General features: G+C 43.9%; 1 protein-coding gene across 2 annotated transcripts in view; it reads right to left on the bottom strand.

Moving 5' to 3' along the window:
* Positions 1-18712, bottom strand: part of FHDC1 (FH2 domain containing 1) — a 66178-nt gene extending 47466 nt beyond the window's left edge. Inside the window, exons 1-2 of one of the 2 annotated variants that reach the window (XM_073576377.1) lie at positions 18510-18712; positions 4963-5557 (exon numbers count right to left, since the gene is read on the bottom strand). In XM_073576377.1, the coding sequence (XP_073432478.1) occupies positions 4963-5442 (480 nt within the window). In that variant the 5' untranslated portion in view covers positions 5443-5557; positions 18510-18712. Of the gene's footprint in view, positions 1-4962; positions 5558-16762; positions 16975-18509 lie in introns of those variants that run through there. The other variant, XM_073576378.1, reaches the window with a different exon arrangement.
* Positions 18713-21019: the final 2307 nt, after the last annotated feature.

The raw sequence follows: 21019 nt of genomic DNA, 5'->3' as shown, positions 1-21019 counted from the left end.
TCAAGAAGGGGAGATGTAAAGGGGGGGGGGTACTGTCACATTCCAGCAACGGCGGGGCCCGCCGCCGCCTTTACTTACCTGCGCTCGCCGCGCCGCTCTGTGCCCGCCTCCTCTTCCTTCTCCTCCGTCCAGCGTGTGCCGGCTTCCTGCGGGCGCCTTAGGCCGCGGGCGCGCGCTCTGCAGATCCTTTAACCCTGCAGCGCCGCCCAGCGGTCTGAGCGCCCAATCAGCCGACTTCTGCAGGGTATATCAGGCGTCTCCAACATGGTGGAGACGCCTGATTATCGTGTGGACTTCCGTGCGGTATCCTGGCCTGGGTGTTTAGGGGTTTCTCCCCTTCTCACTCCTTACGTGCCTCTGCCCAGTCCTGTACTCCGTGCCTCTGCCCAGTCCTGTGCTCCAGTGCCCAGTCCTACACTTCGTGTCTCCGTCCCGCACTCCGTGTCTCCATCCTGTACTCCAGTGCCCAGTCCTATACTCCAGTTCTCAGTCCAGCACCCTCCACTCAGTACTTCGAGCCGCCCCTCTTGGTTCTAGCAGTCGCGGTATCTGTCTTCTGAGGGTCTGCCCCTAACGGCCCCTGTATAGGGGTCGGCACCACCTGGCGCGCTCACCCCTGGGAGCTCCAGTGCCGCGATCCAGAGGGTCCACTCTTGGACGTAACCTATTTTGTTATCTCAGCATACGTCACATACTGAGATTATGTGAAAAGCCCGGACAACCCCTTTACTAATTCCTTAGTGCACCATCTTGTTGCTTTTTGTTGGTATAGATGAGCAGTTCAGTAACCAGAGGACAACTCTTGGGATACTCCGTTATGACGGCAGGTGCATTATGTAATTTACACACTGCCCATTATCATAAGATGATTGATGATGGAGACGTTGGATACTTACCAAAAATAATGCAGAAAGAAAGTCTGAAAAACTCAATGCCGAAATGGTCATGTTTTTTGTCAAACTGAAACGTGCGTATACACAAACTACGATCAGTGGAATGGGACAGAGGAAGACATTTCGGACACTACGTCAGCAGGAGACCTTTAATGGGAGTCTGGTGACATTCCACTGATTTATAGCCGTCTCTTACTAAAACAGGGGTCTGCCGCATGAACAAAACAAGGGGATGTTCCATGGACTGCTCAACACCCATGGAGGTCCGCACCCGATGTCATTTTACCATATTGCCGCAAAAATAAAACGTTTTATTGCACATTTATGGTATGGCAATGAACAAGGACGAGTTACTGTTAGTCTGGCGCACAAAACTGGCTCCATGGTGACAGGGCAATGAATATAGGGCCATCAGTGCAGTCTACTCAAGTAATAGGGGCAGCCTTGTTACACGATGTCTGTAAAATAGCCAAGTCTGTGAGGAGATGCTAAATACAACATCTCGGAGCTTCAATATTACATCTTTTTTGCGGCAATAAAACCATTTGATAGTGTAACCAGCGGATCTGGGAAATGCAAAGAAAAGCATGAATCACCTTCTAGCAGCACAAGCCAGAATAAATTGTTCTTACACCCTGTACGCTTTCCGACATGTGCAACGCCTGTCATTATCTCCACCTTCAAACACGATCACACCTAAGACCACAGTCTGCACCAAAACAACCAGACGAAGAACACAGCTCATGCGTCTTGGGAAGCCCGGGGCTCTTCCAAATTGTACAAATAGTACCAAGGACCAGTGTGTCCTATCCAGCACAGCATCTACTGGAAAATTACAGTAAAGCTGGCCAATTACACATTTTTCTACAACTGAAAAGGATGATTTAGGGTATGTTCACACTGTTTTTTCACTCGTTTTTTTTCTGCCTTTTCTTCCAAGAGTCATAACTTTTTATGTCTACACATCAATATGAAGTTTGTTTGACGGACGAGATGTACCGTATTTATTTTTCCATACAATGCACAAAAAAAACAAGTGAAATAAAATTCCAAGTGGGGCAAAATAGTGAAATGTTCACACAGAGTTCCCCCCACCCTCAAGAGTCCTTGAAGTAGAAACCAAACTTGTGGGTTTTTTAAATCCTAAGGCTTTTGGAAACTTCGTTCGAAAAATTCCTGAAAAAAAACAAATCTTTGTGTGAACATACACCTAGGCAACTTTCTAAAGATCACTAGGGGATTTTTGTGGTAAGCCGGACATATGCCACCCATAGTTGATCTGCTGTGTTAGATTTTTGGGGTTATTTTCATTTACTGGAACTGTAAAGTGGTTCATGGTGAAAGCTAAATCTGCATCCCATCAATGCTAGTCCAGACTAGGCCAACGATCACCAGAGACTGATTTGCAATTTGTCCTTTTACCTTTCAGCATTGTTGTTCATGACAACAATCTTTACAATGGCCGGCTTTAATGGCAGGATTTGTTTATTTATCTGCCTGAGGCTGTCCGAAAATTGACCCATCCTTTCAATTGTCCTTAGGGCTAGAGAAATGAGCTCTGGATTCATAGCCTTTTAAGCTACGTTCCCACAATGAGTTTGGGGAGAGTTTCTGATGCTGGGTATTTTTAACAAAAAGAAAAAGTATCATATCTTACACTTCATAGGTGCAGAAATGAAGCAATAATATATATATACACACACACACATATACATACATACATACACACACACACCACTAGCAATATAGGCCATCTTCTGACATGAGAAAAAAAAATTTTTTATTTGCAGGTGTCCACACCAAAACGGGCAATGAGTTTTTCCCCTTTTTACGTTGTTTTGGTGCACATCTGACTCAATTTTTACTTCATGCTTTATTAGTACAGAAACGGGAAAAATATGCACCAAAGAACACACAGTTCAACAGCGGCCACGAGTTTTCATGAAATCACGTCCACTTTGCTTGAACTGTTAAATTTTGTGCACAGAAGAGAAAAATGCAGCATTTATGTTTTGTGTGAACACAGCCTAAATCTGCATGAGACTGATTGGGATCCTATTACTATTAAATATGGATGGCAACAGATAGTGACTATTGCGTTGCAGCGAGATTATTTGGCATCTTCAATGTGAATTAGAGCTGTGGACTCAGAGGCAGTTTTGGACGCAGGTGTAGTCAGTACACATATACCGTACATACATGTGATGCTAAAAATTATACTATAGTAAAATTCTTCATTCTAATTATTATACATGAGACATTTATAAAGAATGGAATCTGGAAAAAGAGCTTTGGTTATCGGCTACACAGCCTGGGGAAAATAGATTTACTAAAAGAAAAAAAAAAAAAAAAAATTACTTTATGGAGGTTGTACCTATTTCAGTAAATGCAGCAAAAACAACAATACCCTAGATTTCTACACACTCCTGTGAATGAACAGCTTGCCACCTGGCCAACAACCCTCACTATGCTTGTAATATTTACCAATTTATTACCTGTATTAATCATCATTGCAAGCATATACTTGTTCTACTTCTGTTCAGCACATGGGATGAGTTAATAGCATTTCTTGTTACCAGCTGGCTGCCAAGTTAGGATCTCACTGCATCTTATGCCTTTACCAACAAGATTTATTTTTTCCAGGGCTGTCAGGTTTCAACAAATATTACCCTTTGTCCAAAGTTAGAGTGCTTTCACATTGCATTCAAGCACTGGTTCGGTAGCTCTGTTGGGGCTTATGTCCAACCCCCCCCCCCCCCCCCAAACCGTGATTCGGACGTATGCGCCGACGGGGCCATAGACTATACATGCGCTCTGCTGTGCATCATTTTCGGGTGTGCACTCCTAACTAGAGGCGGACACTCAGACGCAGTCTACTACGTCTGAGTGTCCATCTCCAGGTTTCAGCAATGTGACACTTAGGGTACCGTTACACCTAGCGATGCACCAGCGATCCCGACCAGCGATATGACGTGGTCACGATCGCTGGTGCATCGCTAGGTGGTCGCTAGTGAGCTGCCAAAAAGGCAGATCTCACCAGCGACATCGCAGGGGACGGGGGTCGCTACTTACCTGTCAGACGCGGCGATCCTGCGTCCTCCCGCCCGGCTCCACGCGTCGCTCGTCGGCGCCACAGGAAGTGACCGACGAGGAATGGTCCAGGAGCTTCTCGCGCGATCAGCGATAACCAGCGGGGAGCCGGTCGGAGGCAAGTATCACATGCAGCGATATCGCTAGCAATATCGCTGCAACGTCACAAAATCGGTGACTTTACAGCAATATTGCTAGCGATGTCGCAGTGTGTAACGGGGGCTTTATACTGTGCGCTGTTTCCATTCAAAGAATGGTTTATCACCAGGAGATTATCACTTCCTGGACCACAGTGAGCCATGGTCCAACTCCGCCCCCTCATCTGATAAGCAGCTAACTGTCAATATACAATGAACACAGAAAGCTGTGGTGTGGGCAGGGTTAGCCCTCTGAGTTCAGCTACATGCTACATCTAAAAACTGTCGTAACTGCTGCACTAAGTAAACTAAGTGATACATGTTTGGGATCAGGGTCTCTTTTCCTACATTATACTGTTCTTATATAAGGTAGTAAAATCCTGGTGATAAAATCCCTTTAAATTGAGCTTATGACAGAAGAACAGCAATAATACTAACATGTAGATCAACAAATCTGTTAATTTTCCATCGGACATCAGAAAGAGTCTGGTGCCCCCATTACACATTAGATGGGTGGTCGATCCCACCAAAATCATTGGGTTCAGATTAATGAATCTGCAGCAATATCTCAAGCTGTAGCAGCATCAGAAAACAGCTACTCAAACAATGTCAAAAGTGGGCATTGTTTTTTGCAACTTCTTCTGTACTGCCCAAAAAAGTGCAGCCATCTTTTTTTTTTGCTGGAGTAAGGACCAATAGTATTCCGATAAGAAAACCAAATGCAAGGAAAATAAGTGAAAGAATATCTACTGTGGTATGTTACATGACCATTGCAGCTTTAGTTCATGCTAAATCAATAAGCTCCTCAAACAATTAATCCTTTATATAGTCTAAAAAGTTACCTCATCCTTCAGCTCACGAAATGACGACCTCGAGCTTCCCGATCTCTTGAGTACTCCTGACTTTTGATCCTCTTGTTGCCCAAACAATTCCTCAATTGTCTTTGAGTCGATCTGGTACGGATGTTGTCTAGCAGCTATAGTCCAGATATTGGTTTTACCCTTGACCTGCTCTTCAGGGATGGTTTTCCAGAAAAAATTCCTAATTTTCTTTTTCTTGTTGTTACTGCCATGTCCATAAATACCGTTTTGTAAAAAAGGAGGTGGTGGGGGAGCCCCAGGTGGGGGAGGTGGTGGTGGTGGCCCTGGGTGAGAACCATGATTCTGAAAGAGAGGTGGTGGGGGAGGTGGAGGTGGGGGAGGAGGTGGTGGTGGTTCTGATGTTTCTGTTAATCTGTTATCAAGCATTAAGTCACTAATGACCACATTGCAGTCTCCATTCTCCTTATCATTGACCAGGGATACGCAGTTCATAACATGCATCTTGATGCAGACTTGTCGCCAACAGGGTCATCACCAATGCTGGACCTCGGAGCCGTAGAAAAGCATCCTAGCCCAAAACATCACCGCCATACCCATGTATGTTACGTGTGCAGACCTGAAATGGACCAATAGTAGAATTATTTTCATGTTCTAAAACAGTAGTAAAAGCAAAGAGTTGGAGTTTTGAAAGAACAGGATAACGATACATTGGAGACCACTGCTGTAGACCCATTCTCATGATATTTTTGCATAGGTTACATAACTTCGTTTCGTGGTAAGAGCAAAGCCTTTACGAAAGAATTTCCACTACCACATAGACGGTATGAAAGGACATCAATGACAACAGTTACCTTCGTTACTCTTTAGCTGCCTAATGCTTCGCGTGTTTCCCCACCCACCTACATATTGACTTTCCAGCAGGATAAAGGATATTGGACACAAAGGCACAGTGACGTAAAATTACTCCTCCCGCTATCATTTTTCCACGATCTAGAGAATCTCTTTACTTGGATTATTTTTAGACAAACACATATACATCCTGGAAATGTACCTGCTGCCATGTTTTCCAGTGCAGAGCTATGAACAAAGCAAATAGTATAGCTCCAAGGTTGTGCAGACATTTCTCGTCTCTGCTGAGAATTTGACTTACAATGTGTTAGCCATTTCAGCTATTTTCATTCAAGAATGAATAAGGTCACGTTCACACATTCAGTAATCTAAGAAGAAACACCCACAAAAAAATAAGAATGAACAAACAAGATAAAAAAAAGTCCCATTATTTGCATTTTGACCCTTTAATACACCTTGAGTGTCGGTTATCATAAATCATTTTGCACTCGGTTTTTGACCAGTTTTCACAGGCTAACAATGTGTACAGAGATCACTAATACGATCCTTCTATCCCAATACATATGTCAGTAAATCCCCAGTTTACCAACATCAATGATTTTTTTTTTCTGTCACATCAGATCATCTGACGAAGGAGCTTTTTGATCATTCAATCATGTGATCGCCATTATGATTACTCATAATAGGGATTGAGAGTTTCTATGAATGCTCCTCCTGTTGAAGTGCAGCTTAAGGCTCTGTTCACACTTTAGGTTAGATTTTTTCAATTACGAGATAAAAACAGAGGATTTATTTTGGTCAGAGTGTCACCAGTTTTTCTTGAAAGTGGAGAGAAAAATATACACATAAAAAGTTTCTCCATCTTCTCCTGTGTGACAGTCAGTGAACATCGGAACATAGGACTATTTTTTCACGGACCCATAGACTTGCATTGCTGATTCTAACTTGACGCTCGGATTAAAATCAGACATCTTCGCCATTTTCCATACACGTGCATGTCCCCATGGACTATCAACGGTACGAGCACTGTAAGTGAAAGCCATAGATAGCACTTGTATGTGAAAAACATACGTCTGAACGAGGCCCAAGTCATGGCTGCAGATTGCAATAACTATGCTAGCACACTTACCAACAGATATTAGCAAATGCTCATGGCCCCCCGTTTCATCCAATAGATTGAGTTAGGATTTCTGCCGAGATTTGAGCTGCGGACTACACATGCAAAAACCAAAACAAGCCACTAATGCAAGTGTGATCAGAGCTTTATGAATAATAGGGTCTAAGGCCAATGTAATCAACAGTTTAGTGCTTTGAACACGGTTACACAGACTACAGCTGTTCTGACACGTACATATGACTATGTGTGACTACTTGTCAGCCATTTCTTGATCTATGATGGCTTGATGACAACTTAGTATTATAGGTGGGAGGTTTCTATTCTAAAACACTATGTAAATACCCACAAACCTAGAAACATGTGGTTACTGACACTTTCATCCAATGGAGCCCTTGCATTTACAGTCTTGTCTTTGTCAAACCTTCTCCCCTACAACTCCATGTGTGGCCATACCTGACCCATCTCATTCTCATAGCAAGTCAATAATGGAAGTACATTTTCCAGTAGTATCAGTTACAAATCAGCTGCCTACAGAAAACAGAGCTTTCAAATACCAGTGGGATAGAAAAAAAAAAAAAATTACTTCCTACACTACAAAAACCTTCAATAATTTACGTAGAACTTTAGTAGAAGGGATCTTCGCTTCGCATGCCAGCAACAATCCTGAGTACTTGTATCCTGTTAAAACAAATAGGCTGCCTTTGTCTCTTTTAGACACATCAATTAGTGAGTGGTGTCTATTTGTCTAATGGAGTAATTATGGTACAGATGCAAAGACAAACACAATTCACCTTTAAGTGACAAAAACCAGAAGACTTTAACCACCCAGATGGAAAAGTCCTACTCCTAGCTCATTAAAGCCCCGCCGCACAGTACACCTCTGATAAATGTTGGCGGCACGCTCCGATATCAACAGATTCGGCTGACACCAATTTGTATGGGGGCTCTGGCCAACTGATTATTGGAGGGGGGAAATGTGTCGATAGAGTATGTCTGATTTCAGACTGCCAATAATATAGTTTATCTGGAGACAAGTCGCCCCCAGAGAGGTCTATCAGTGGCTTACTCATACAGAACATGGCAGCGCTTGACTGAACGAGTGCTCCTGTGCATGGGTGAGACGACCAACACATTTCTCCATTACAGAAAACCTCATTATATAAATAAATAATAATATTGGACATAATTTTCGGATTTATACACCTTATTGAGACTTGCAGCAAGATGTATTCGACTATGCCATGCTGTCCAATAGGCATATACTGCCAATATCGTTAATGGCCACATCCTGTTTTGCAGGGCTTCATATGCAAGCCTCGAAGGAGCCAATGAAAGTAGGGTCACCAGTGATGTGAACAGCACCTGGCACACAGGATTCAGGCTGTGCCTCCAATTTCTCCTTTGGACTTGCAACAACGTGCTGCTGACGTCCAGCAAACAAGCGTAATGTTTGGGGCTTTTGTCACATAAAATCCATAGCATGCTCGCTATACGTTAGTGAAAGTTGACCATGCGCACCTCCACGCCATTTAAATGAGAGATGTCAACAGAAAATGAACTATTGCTTAATTCAAGCTTTCATGTTGCATGTATTTTTAAAGGAAATTTTGGGAACGACGTTATTAAAAATACATTAAGAGTCTTTCCATTTTCACACAGGCCACAAACTTTAGACTTTACACCTCCTGTCCTTCAGGAAGAGTTTGCAGCAATGCTTCTCATAAAAGGCAGAATTACAATGACAAGGAACATCTCTATACACAGCATCTATCATTATAGGGACATTTACACTGCACGAGTATCAGAAAACACTCGTTTCTCTATAATTGTACAGATGAAACAGGCTCCTGAGCACCCAACAAATGACCAAGACACTCGTTCAACAGTTGAAATATTTTTGAGGTTTGCCCAAAAGATCATCATTCTCACAGCACATTATCCTGTTTATGATCATTATCCTGTTCTGCCGAGAATAATGGCACCCTATACGCACTGAACGACATAGTAAAGATTGTTTAGTGCGCATCTGAGCTGCTGTTTGCTTTTATATTACCATTGATCAGCATATGAAGAGCTGTAGTAGGTACTTAGTGCCTCACATTTTCTAATGTAAAAACAAAATTCTGATTTAAACAATAGTTTTTTGTTTTTTTTTATTACACATTCCCTTTAAGACAGGTTTCTGCAGGATCTGGGTACTTAGGATATATAGCACCAGTATACATAGGGGTTCCAGGGCTCGGATACCCAGTGATCAGTACGTTGTCCTATAACCTATTGATAGGACATAAGTTTAGATCCTGAGAACGCTCGTTTAATTAACACGAATAATGGTGTAAAATCTCCTTAGCAAGTCACAAACCGTAAAGCTCCATCTTGTAGCCACTCTGAAGAGCAAATCATTATCGGAACTAAGGCCACTTGACTTCCCTACAGATACAAGCCATTTAATCCCCCGTTTCAGGCTGCTAGAGGGAACAGCAGCCTAGAATTTGCAGGAGATGTCACATAGAAACTGTTCTCCCATATTTAGTGATGTCAATCAGCATACAATGGTTTGGTAAATGAGGTCTAGATGTTATTCCAGGTAAATACACTAATATTAAGGTGAAGACAATGAGGTCACCTCATTTACAACTTTAGAGCTACTTTAAGAACAATATTATATAGTACGTCCTTGCAATGAAGTCCGGTTATATGAAGCCAGCACTGTAATCATACTGTAGATTTCATCATAATAACTAGGTAAAACAATGACAACATCCCTTCTTCACCAGCAGCTATAGGAGGAGCGGATATAGGGCAAACGTTCAACATTAGCCAAGATTAAAAAGTAGCCCATATTTAGGAATGATAAGCAGTTATTCCCACAAATCTAGCACTGATGATGTTAGGCTTTATGATCAACACGAGATTCAATAGATAGGATAAAGGCCAATACACAGACTAAAGTCAGTCAACTTCAACAGGACAGGCCAAGGTAGAGTGGCCTTCTGACTCTTCCCCGATAGGTATCGGGGAAGGGAATGATCAAGCAGGGTCAGTTGGAAATTCAATGGCTGATCATTTTCTTTTCAGGGGAGATAAGCTGCGACTTTCTCTCATGCCCCCATCCCCATGGAAAATACATGATCAGCGCTCATGTTTATGGGGGATTCAGGAGAGTGGGGAATGCTCAGTTATCCTGAGTATGATCAGCTTTGGCGAGAATGATCTCGTACAGGACAGCATTATTAATGAGACTAGGCAACAGGCGGCCCCATCTCAGGCGGCCAGTGAAGATGCTATTCGGCTACATCACGATTTTCCATCTGGATTTTCAGACAGAAAGTCTGCAGTGGATTATAGTATTTGGGAAGTGGAGGAGTTGTAGACAAATTCTTAATACATGCTATGATCAACAAGCCATGGAAACATGACAAAATAGCCTATGAACGAGTAACACTTAATCACTGACCGATCGAATTGTGTACGTGGCCTAAAAATCATCGTCGTCAATAGCTGATCCCCACATATAAACAGGGGACATGCTGCCCACAATATGCAAGCTGTATGGGAACCGAGTCCTAGTGTTAATGATCTTTCAGTCCCTATACAGTTTGGCAGGAGACTCATGCTGCCTGAGCCATGGGCACTGAAATAGCACAGAAAGAGGACTTAAAAATCCTCCAATAATAGAAGAAAACAGCAAAAAAGCAGAGAGGTTTACCCGTCCAGGCCTCCAGACAAATGCACTATCAGGATGCAGTGGACCCATATAATTAAGATGGCAACACAGGTGCAAGAATACCGATGTAAAAAACCGCTCACAGCCTACCAATACATGGAGGGGGCGGTTGCCTGGTATGTTAATGCACAATAAAAAAAAAAAAAAAAAAAAAAAAAAAAAAACAGCACCGCATACAAGGTTTTTATTGTGCATTAACATACCAGGCAACCGCCCCCTCCATGTATTGGTAGTTTCATCGGTATTCTTGCACCTTTGTTGCCATCTTAGTTATATGGGTACACTGCATCCCAATAGTGCATTTGCCTGGAGGCCTGGATGGGTAAACCTTTCTGCTTTTTTGCTGTTTTTTTCTGAGCATGGCACTGACTGACAGCAACTCAGCATTACAGAGGGTGTATTCAAATGATTGGCCCCACCGAGAAGCACCGAATGGGGTGGGGGGACTTAGTTTGAACAGTGATTCCCCTTAAAGAGAACGTAGATTGTCTTTAAATGCCATTGATAAGTTCCCTGGAAGAGCTGAAATTGATCTGTATGGCCAATCTTTATCCCTTACCGATTTTATTGTCCTAGAGGATTATATATTCTGAATTACAAGCATTATATCAGTGCAATTAAAGAAGACACACTTCTCCTATACAGTCAAGGCCCTGTCACACACAGCGAGATCACCAGCAAGATCGCTGATTTTGTGACGCCACAGTGATCTCACCAGTGATATCGCTGTGTGACATGGATCAGCGACCAGCCCCCCTGCCGGGTATCGCTGATCGCGCTCGAACGTCCTGGGCCGTTTTTTGATCGTTGGTCTCCAGCTGGCTAGTGCGCATCGCTGCGTATGGCAGCGAAAGAACAGCGAACAGCGACGCTGGGAGCTGGTTTCCAATGTAAACAGTGGGTATCTAAGAGCTGTGCGGCTCTTAGGCTACTTTCACACATCCGTTTTTTTAAATCCGGCATGATGCGGCGAAATTTGTGTAAACCGGATCCGGAATTGGATCCGGTTTTTTCACATAGAATATAATGATCGCCGCATCATGCCGGATGGACATGCGCCGCCAACATGCGCCGTCCGGCGTCTGCAAAAAACGTTGGCTGCAACGTTTTTTTGTAGCGCCGGACCGGCTTTTTCAACTGCGCATGCCCGGCACTATGAGTTTTAACCCCACAAGTGCCCGGCGCGCATCTCTCTCTCTCTCTCCCCCTCCCCTTCTCTCTCTCTCTCTCTCCATACGCTCCATACCTTTCTTTGGCTGGCTCTCTCGTCCCCCTCTGTCTCTCTGGCTGCTCTCTCGTCCCCCGCTCTCTCTTCGGCTGTTCTCTGGTCCCCCGCTCTCTCTTCGGCTGCTCTCTCGTCCCCCGCTCTCTCTTCGGCTGCTCTCTCGTCCCCCGCTGTCTCTCTGGCTGCTCTCTCGCCTCCCGATCTCTCTCCAGCTGGCTCTCTCGACCCCCGGTGCTGCGGCTCCTTTAAATGTCCTCCAAGCCGCATCAGGGGCCGCATGTACATCCGGTGTCACCGCTGCAGGCCGGATCCGGCGGCCCGGCTATTCGCCGCAGGCCGCCGGACCCCTGACACCGGATGTCTGAAAGAGGCCTTAGTTACCCGCTGTTTACATTGGAAGCCAGCTTGCTCGCTGGTCCTGATCACTGGTGGGTCTGTCTATGTGACAGCTCACCAACGTTGAGCTAACTATGTCCCAGCGATCCCAACCACGTCGGATCGTTGGTGGGATCGCTGGGACATTGATAGGTGTAACTGGGCCCTTAGTCCTAAACAATTGTAAGGGTTGGCCAAAAGTTAAAAATCTGCCCTGCAGAAACCAGATTTACATACGATTAAAAGAGCCAATCAGTGGACTTTCTGTGTTAATCTGTAATGATAAAAGCTATAATGGGTTTATTGAAATCTATCCAATGAATATCAAACATTGAGACAATACTGATGTATAGGGCAATGTTTGACTCACCCTCTCGTTTTATAATCACACATTGTGGCACTTGGGCAATCATAGCTACATCCTGGGAAAAGTGATAGCATAGGTATAGAAAAACCTCTCATCCAAGACCCCAAATCAATTCTATAACATCCTGCCTTCAGATAAGAGACAAGTGCTGATTCAGGGAGTGGAACAAACAATGGAAAAACCCATCAAGAAGACTCTTGAAAAACAAATGCTAAGTCCTTAAAGCCTTCTGTGATTACATGGCTATGGAAGTGGTGAAGAACGAACAATGCCACAAACGGCTAATAAGAGAAATTAAACAAATCCATCAGAAAAGCACACAGACGCTCATAAAATAAAGCCACATGTTTTGGCCTGAGGGGCTTCTAAGGTTTTGTTATGATATTTCAGCACATTTTATAATCTCCCTGCTCTTTAATAAATGACACCTTAATGTTAATTTAGCGTGGGTTACATAAGAGTACCTGTACCATCACATAAAAAGCATGGTAATCGTAACATGCCAGAGCTGGAAACCCTTCTGGGCACCGTTACCTTGTCTTCCGTGTACCATGTAAAACAAGCTGAACAGTAAATCAAAGCTCATCATTGATTATACAAACATGGAGCCTAATAGAGTACAGGGTTTTTAAATCCATGTTGGACATGGTCATGATCATTTTTTGAAGATCTGACCATAAATTGATCACCCTCAATGTTATGAAGAAATTCGAACTCAGGGGTGACGTTTCTCCTTATGGAAAGATCTAGCATAGGGAGACTTATGGGCCATGCAATGTTCCCTGGGGAATTTAAAACATGCAAAAAGCCTTTTCAGAGAAGAGGATAGTAACTATTGCTGCGCATTGAATGTAGCAATCGTAAAAGGCAAAACTGACCTTTAAATGAATTTGCCACATGACTTAGGATAAGAATCCAAACAAGAAACACCATTTGCAGACCCGTGTTTTTGGGCATTTGCCCCTCATCAATGCAAAGCAGGAGAGCTGACTTTACTGGGTTAGAAGCTGCTAACAGTGGAGCCAAAGGGTAAAGTTTCTCACAGTGGAAAATGCCAAGTTGGTATAGGGAGAAATAAATCATGCAATGCTCCTTTGGAAAATTAAATATGCAAATAGATTTCCTGGTTAGCTTCTTCTCCCAACTCATCTGGCCTGATATGGACAATTAGGTTTGCTACCTCCAATACGTGACACAAGAGTTTATGCCCTCCATTCTGAGATGGTGTCTTGCATTTTGTTAATATTGAAGTCTATGGAAAAATGGATCTGTTAATTAGCCACCCACTTTTCTTTCATTTGTAATGGATCCTTTTTTTTTTTTTTTTACTTATTGTATCCAGTAAAATCCATTTTCCATAGACTTCAATGTTAAAAAAAAAACAGATCCAGCAGAGATCAGTTATTTAAAAATGCACTAAAGAGTGGAATCTGCACAACTTTTTGCCAACAGATTGCTGATGGACCCGTTCTAACTGATCACCACTGAACATGTGCACATAGCCTTATAGAGTCGTTAGCTGAGCGATCATTTGATAGAAAGCTATATGTCATGACCTGGTCAAACATGTCTGTTCTTTATGAACGAGTCACTGCCAGAATCATGTTGGAGCGGCTTATGACCACATCAAACAAAAGGATCAACCGTTAAAATTCAGCAGGCCGGATCCTTCTCTCCCCCGACATCAATTTCCGGGAAAGAGCTGTAAGGCCCCCCCATGTACATTAGATGATTGGAAGATTTCCTGTAGAAATCAAATTCAGTTAACATACCTAAAATGTATGGGAGCCTTGAGAGATAAATGACCTATCCTTGGGATAGATCATCAATATCAGATCATTGGCAGTTTGACATCCGGCCAACACATCAGCTTACGTCCAGTTTCCGCAGGACCTACACTGTACAGTGCCGGGGCACCACAGCTCCAGACAGTGCAGTGACCGTTCTCAGCTCCTATCATAGGAGCTAATTAATTGGCTCCATAATTAGATTTTCTTTGTCCTGGAAAATTACAAACATTGGGTAGTCATTTTGCAAAGTCGCATAAGATTGCCCCTGACATCAACCAATCTCAGTGGAACCAGTCATGTGAAGCAGGGTTCTCAAACTGGAAACACCTTTTCGTCCCATGTTCTATGAAGAGCACACTCCTCCTCAGCCTCCCAGCTTGTTGCTTACTGACAGTTTGGACCAGCAATATGGTGGTGCCGCTGTCCCGAACGGTGTTCTTTCCGATGCTGCAAGCAGAGGCAAATTAACCTCTGCAGCATCGGAGACGTGCAGGAAATGGCTGGACCCAGCTTCAGAGCAGTGCTTACAAGCTCTGCCCCTCTTTGCCAATGAGACTGGCCACCAATGATAGGCTGCGGCGGTATCTAGTAACCTAGACAGCGACTTGTAAACAATAACAGTAAAAATTCCTCTGAGAATGGAAAGGATTATTTAATAATATTAATATAAGAAGTTGAGACAAACCCATTAAGACCTCTAAGGTCGGGATCACACATGCGAGAAACTCCGACGAGTCTCACATCTTAATACTCTGCACTGCTGCCGGTACTCGGACAGGAGCGTACGGCTCCATGTATTCCTATGCGGCCGCACGCTCTGCTCCCGAGTGCCGGCAGCAGTGCCGGATATTAAGATGCGAGACTCGTCGGAGTTTCTCGCATGTGTGATCCCGACCTTAGGCAACTCATTTCCCGTGAAAAATATAATCTCAAAACAACATTGCAATGTTTACTTGCAATTTAGTGGTGGAGCTTTCTTTTTGAAGAAATATAATAGGATTGGTCTATGGAAGAAACAATTGTGAGCAATTTGTGATCATCACTGGTAATGCTTCATGGTCATTAAATTACAGACGCATTATTATGCATAGAATACCACAATTTCATGCAATCTAATGTAACAACATCAGTGCAATCATCGCGTGCACCAGAACCCCAGCAAAATATGTAAAAGATGTGCGATAAAGCCTGGAAACGGCAGACGGAAGGCTTTGCAAACACAACCACAACATGGAAAACCGCCTAATGACATAACTATGATGTCAGGTCGTGGCTGAAGCAGGCTGTGCGTGTGAAAGACGTTCCCTGAGAGCAATCAAATATATCCAATCTGAAAATAACCCATGATTGATACAAAAGCCCACTCCTGATCAAAGCACCGATACCACCATGTGTCTGCTGCACACACAAACACCGCATTCCTACAGGACTTTACCTGCAGGACTGGAGGATACTTGCTAACTCTCACCTGTTAAGAGTTTGGCATAGGGATTTCAAGGTTTCTAATTTTTAGTTTAATGATGCTAAAGATCAGTCTACAACTGATCACTAGAGAAGCCCCACGACCGACATATTTGTATAGTAAATTAATATTGAGGCTTCCTCAATACATGTCCAGATTACATGATAAGGGAAAATATAAAGCAGCAGTCCCAAAGCTTTTTTTTTTTTTTACCCTGAGAGCCACACTGAACTCTAAGAGATGGTCGTGAGCCACATCCAGCCCTCAACAGTAGTGACACCCAGAACCCGCCATGACAAGTATGATGATGCTTCCCCAAAGAAAGCAAATTAAGACCTTGTGCCTCCCTCATAGTCGTGTACTTACATCCAAGGTTCCCATTTTGCAGCCATTCGGTATTCCCGTGTCTTGCACACTCGCCACACTATAGCCGTCCAGACAAGCTTCAAGTACCTGGTGTGACGATCAGCATCATCCTACCTCCAGCTTACATCAATTCTCCTCCACATCTTGCCTGCCAGTACATACACATCCAGATCAACTCACAAAAGCCCCCATCTGGAGACCTTCCCTTCTAACTAGTTACTAGACCTAGTGCTAATGCACAAAGTTGGTAGACAGCTGCGAGCCAACATCATGGGCCTACAAGCCACATGTGTCTCCATAGCCGCAGGTTGGGGACCCCGGACATAAAAGGCTAAACAGCTCATATTTATTACATATTTATCATTTTTGTTCATATTAGTCTAATCTGTTTGTAGCCACTTTGTAAATCCCCTACACAATGGCAGAACAATAAAAATAGTGAAAGGTCACAAACCTTTCAGAATCTGTGCCAGGCTAGAAGATGCAGGAATTACATTACTACAATATAGACAGTATTAGTAACCCAAGAAGGGTCATACGTACCTCACTGATGGGTTACAAGGACCACAAGTCAGGATCGCCGCACTTCTACACGGATGTCATCCTGAGACGCGTCAGGCACCCCAGGTTCCCCAATTATTTTGTTCCACACTACCGAAATGGAAAAGTCACCTTTGCACAGACACAGGCAGCACAACAGGTTGCTCGACAGCTTCCCTGGGAAAACCAATTAGTAATGCTTGTGATCGTGCTGGGATGAGATCAGCCTCCCCAGCCCTCCTCCCACCCAGGACACTTTCCACTGTCCCCTCCCTTTATTTTACAATGCAACGCGTATTTGATGTCACTTGCCAGCGCTCCCATTGAATGATCCTGGGTGGCGGATAGTGTCTGCGTCCTCCCCCTCCAAAGCCACTCAGTCTCCAAGGCTGGGACTTATAATGGGAGTTTATAGCTCATACTTGGAATCAATGGGGAATAAAGACTTGCAACCATGGCTCCAGGACTCCAAAGCTCCAGCATGCAAAGGGTATCAATCACTGACCACAGAGAGGGTGAACTCCAGGGACAATAGCACCACACACACAATGGCATGTTGGACACAGTCTATATTCTGAGGTTTGCACAGAAAAAACTGCCCATAAAACACATAATCCAAGATGGGCTAAGATTCAGCAATATGAACATCATTGCCATAAAAATAAGACAGCAGCAGCATGTGAGGTGCAATCATTGCAGATACTAAATACGCTTGTGTCTACAGCAGGGACAGAGATTTTTATTTATTTTTTTTACAAAACCCCAGATGAAAGGAGCAGTCACTGAAACGTCAGCAACAGATCTGCCACAAGGAGACGTCACGTACGGGCAAATTATTATTATTATTATTATTATTATTATTAGCCAGCGTTTAGGATTTGAGGCAAACTATTTCTGCAGAAAGTTACCAGGAAAATCCACATGAAAACGCATCGTAGGATCATTTTGATCCCCCTTTAGAAAAAAAATGAAATGTAACGATAAAAAAAAAGTAAATGGATTTAAAAATCAGCACTATTCCTGCAGAATCGCAGTAATCCGCAGCAAAATCTGCAACACTAGATTACTTGAGCATTCGATCACAAATTCCTACTTTATTATTAGGGCGAAATCCCACGCTGCAGATTTCATGCAGGAAATTCTGCACCTGGAAATCAGCCCACTGGTCCAGATGAATGGGACGGGGCAGTCGCAGAACTTTCTGCATCAGAGTGTAGGTGGAACCTCAATCAATAAGTCATTATACTGTACTGGACGCCGGCAACGCGCACCATGCACGCCGGCAACGCGCACCATGCACGCCGGCAACGCGCACCATGCACGCCGGCAACGCGCACCTCGGCAACGCGCACCATGCACGCCGGCAACGCGCACCATGCAACACAAGAACATATATGTAATACTAGCCATCAGCCAGCACTCATGGGACATTACTATTTCATTACGGTCAGAAGTAACAGAAGTGCAAGCTGCACACAGATCTACAGATGTAGCAGAGCGGAAGTGGTCACTTGCAGGGTCTTACCACAAGTTTATTAGTCCTGATAATGGGGTTGCCAGCACAGGAGGACCACTCTCTAATAAGGCGAATTTAGTTTCACCACTTATTTCTAGAACTTCTGACAAATGACGAGCTCGGCTCTGCTACATCTCCAGCACTAGGGTCATTGGATGAGATGACTGCAGGTGCACCTGCCCCATCCCCTGGGAGGACGGGACCCTCTGACTGGTGCAGATACCGACTTCCTACCTGCAGCTCAGTGGCAGTGTCCGGTACATGGACTCCTCAGCCCGGGGATGTAGTCGCAGCCTCCGTCTCCAGCAGTCGCTGCTGTCTTCTGCCGGCATCCGCCGATCTCCGCACTATTACAGCGCTGCTAGTGGAGCGAGGAGCTGCGCACATGCGCAGTAGGCTGATCCCAGGGCAGGGAAGGTGCAGGTACAGCGGTCTGCCCCGCCCCTCCAGGGACTGGCAGGTCAGCGGTGGACATTACCTTCTCCCGGTCACGTGACTGGTACTTGGGAGGACTGTTCTGGGGACTGCACAGATAACACCACACGATCTCCACACAGCATGCGCGCCTATTATACAGTAGTACTGTGATATTGGTGCCACCATTATAGCCGCATGTAAAAGAGGAGAAAGTGGACGGTGTGAATGATGATTATTACTGGGATAGCAGTTATTGCCGGTTTTAACCCTTCCTGTTGGGTCCGGTTTTTTTTCACGTTCTCATTTTTGCTTTTTAGTTCTCTGTTTTCGTACACATGTGAGGGCTTGGTTGTAGTTTTGCGTGACACCATTCATTTTACCATGAAATGTACAGAAAAATCTGAAAAATATCCAGTTGGGGTAACACTTGATTTTTGGATTTTGCTTTCTTCCGTGCTCAGAGTGGGGTAACAATGATTCTCCAGGGCCGCACGATACAGCGATCCCAAATGTCTATTGTGTTCTTTTATTTATTATTATTATTATTATTATTATTATTATTATTTTTGAGGTAAAATAGAAGTCATCATGTGGCCGGATATAGTGGGCTCGATAAACGGCAAAATATACATGAAAATGACCCCGAAAATCATCAGAGGATACAGATCGCCCGTCACAGGCAATAAAGGCGCAAAACTGGAAGCCATCCAAAGCCCAACAGCTTCAGTGCAGAGAACATGCAGAATGTGGACCCCTTTATATTAGGATAAAAATAGATACAAAAAAGTCTGTTTTTTGTTTTGTTTTTTTAAGGGTGAGGGAGAGAAAATTGGGTTGAAAATATTAGGGTTTATTATAAGGAATAAATGAATAATAAAAAATATTCAGAACTATGTGAAAAAAAAATCATAACTAATATTTCTTTTGATCGAGTTGTGACGGAGCGCTTTTAGCATAAAGAGCTGTTATTTTTAGTGGCACAGTTTTGGGATCCTTGCAGCATTTGATAGCTATGTGTTGCATTTATTGCTGGAGGTGAACAAGCTCTGTTCCATCCAGAAGGCCACGTTCACACTGTCAGTATTTTACCTCAGTGTTTGTAAGACAAAACCAGGAGTGGAACAATCAGAGGAAAAGGATAATAGAAACACGTCACCACTTCTGGATTTATCACCTACTCCTGGTTGTGGCTTATGAATTCTGAGGTAAAATACTGACCAAACACTTAAAGTGTGAACGTGGCCTAAAAGAAAAAGATGGCAGCAATGGGGGCATGCCAACAGGCCCTCTTCGCCTGCAATCAGTGCCCACGTTAGCGTTTTAAACCTGATACAAAACACTTCTCCTTCCCAGAAAACGCGCATTTTTTCCGCGCGTCTTCTGGACTCATAGGAAAACAAAAAGCAAAAAGCAAAAATATCCTGAAATAAAAAGTAAAAAATAAACTGCAAATAATGCAAGAAAGTAATAATAATAACAATAATAAGGGTATTTAGTAAACATAATTTTGATCAAAATAATGTACAAGCCATCCCGCCACGTCACGGCAACCCTTGTGGGACAGTCCCTACTCTAGTATTTAAAACTTACATTGTGCATACACATTAATTTACTTTCTCAGTTCAGACTCCAGTTTTTTGGACTCATAGGAAATAGCTAAAAACGTGGACTAATGCGGAAAATAATGAGCATGCTGCGTTTTTAGCTGCTAAGCGTTTCCAATGCGGAAAAAAACGCAGCAATTGGCACAAAAAGGCCAAAATGCATTAAAATTAATGGGATGCTTTTTTTAAGCATTTCTGCAGCGTCTGATCCGGCACAAATGCTCCAAAAACGCTTAAAAAAGCGAAACGTGGGCACACGGCCTAAAGTGTTAGATGCAGCTGTCTGTATAATACAGCCGGCACCATGTATGCTGTGGGCTCAGATCCTGACATCCACTGTACGTATATTGGGAAGGGTTTACATTTCTAATATTTTGAAAGTGTTGTATACATGGTCAGTGGGATCCACGTAAAGGTACTGTCACACTTAGCGATGCACCAGCGATCCCGACAACAATATGACGCGGTCAGGATCGCTGGTGCACCGCTAAGTGGTCGCTAGTGAGCTGCCACACAGGCAGATCTCACCAGCGACATCGCAGCGGTCGACGGTCGCTACTTACCTGTCAGACGAGGCGATGAAGACGTCCTCCCGCCCGCGTCCACGCATTGTTCGTCGCCACAGCAGGAAGCGGACGACGAGAAATGGCCCAGGACGTTCTCGCGTGATCAGCGATAACCAGCGGAGGAGCCGGTCGGAGGTAAGTATCAGACACAGCGATA

The sequence above is a fragment of the Dendrobates tinctorius genome, unplaced genomic scaffold (assembly GCF_039654945.1).
Source record: "Dendrobates tinctorius isolate UK_male_01 unplaced genomic scaffold, ASM3965494v1 ptg000008l, whole genome shotgun sequence".
NCBI lineage: Eukaryota > Metazoa > Chordata > Amphibia > Anura > Dendrobatidae > Dendrobates > Dendrobates tinctorius.
This window is presented reverse-complemented; position numbering and strand designations above follow the sequence as displayed.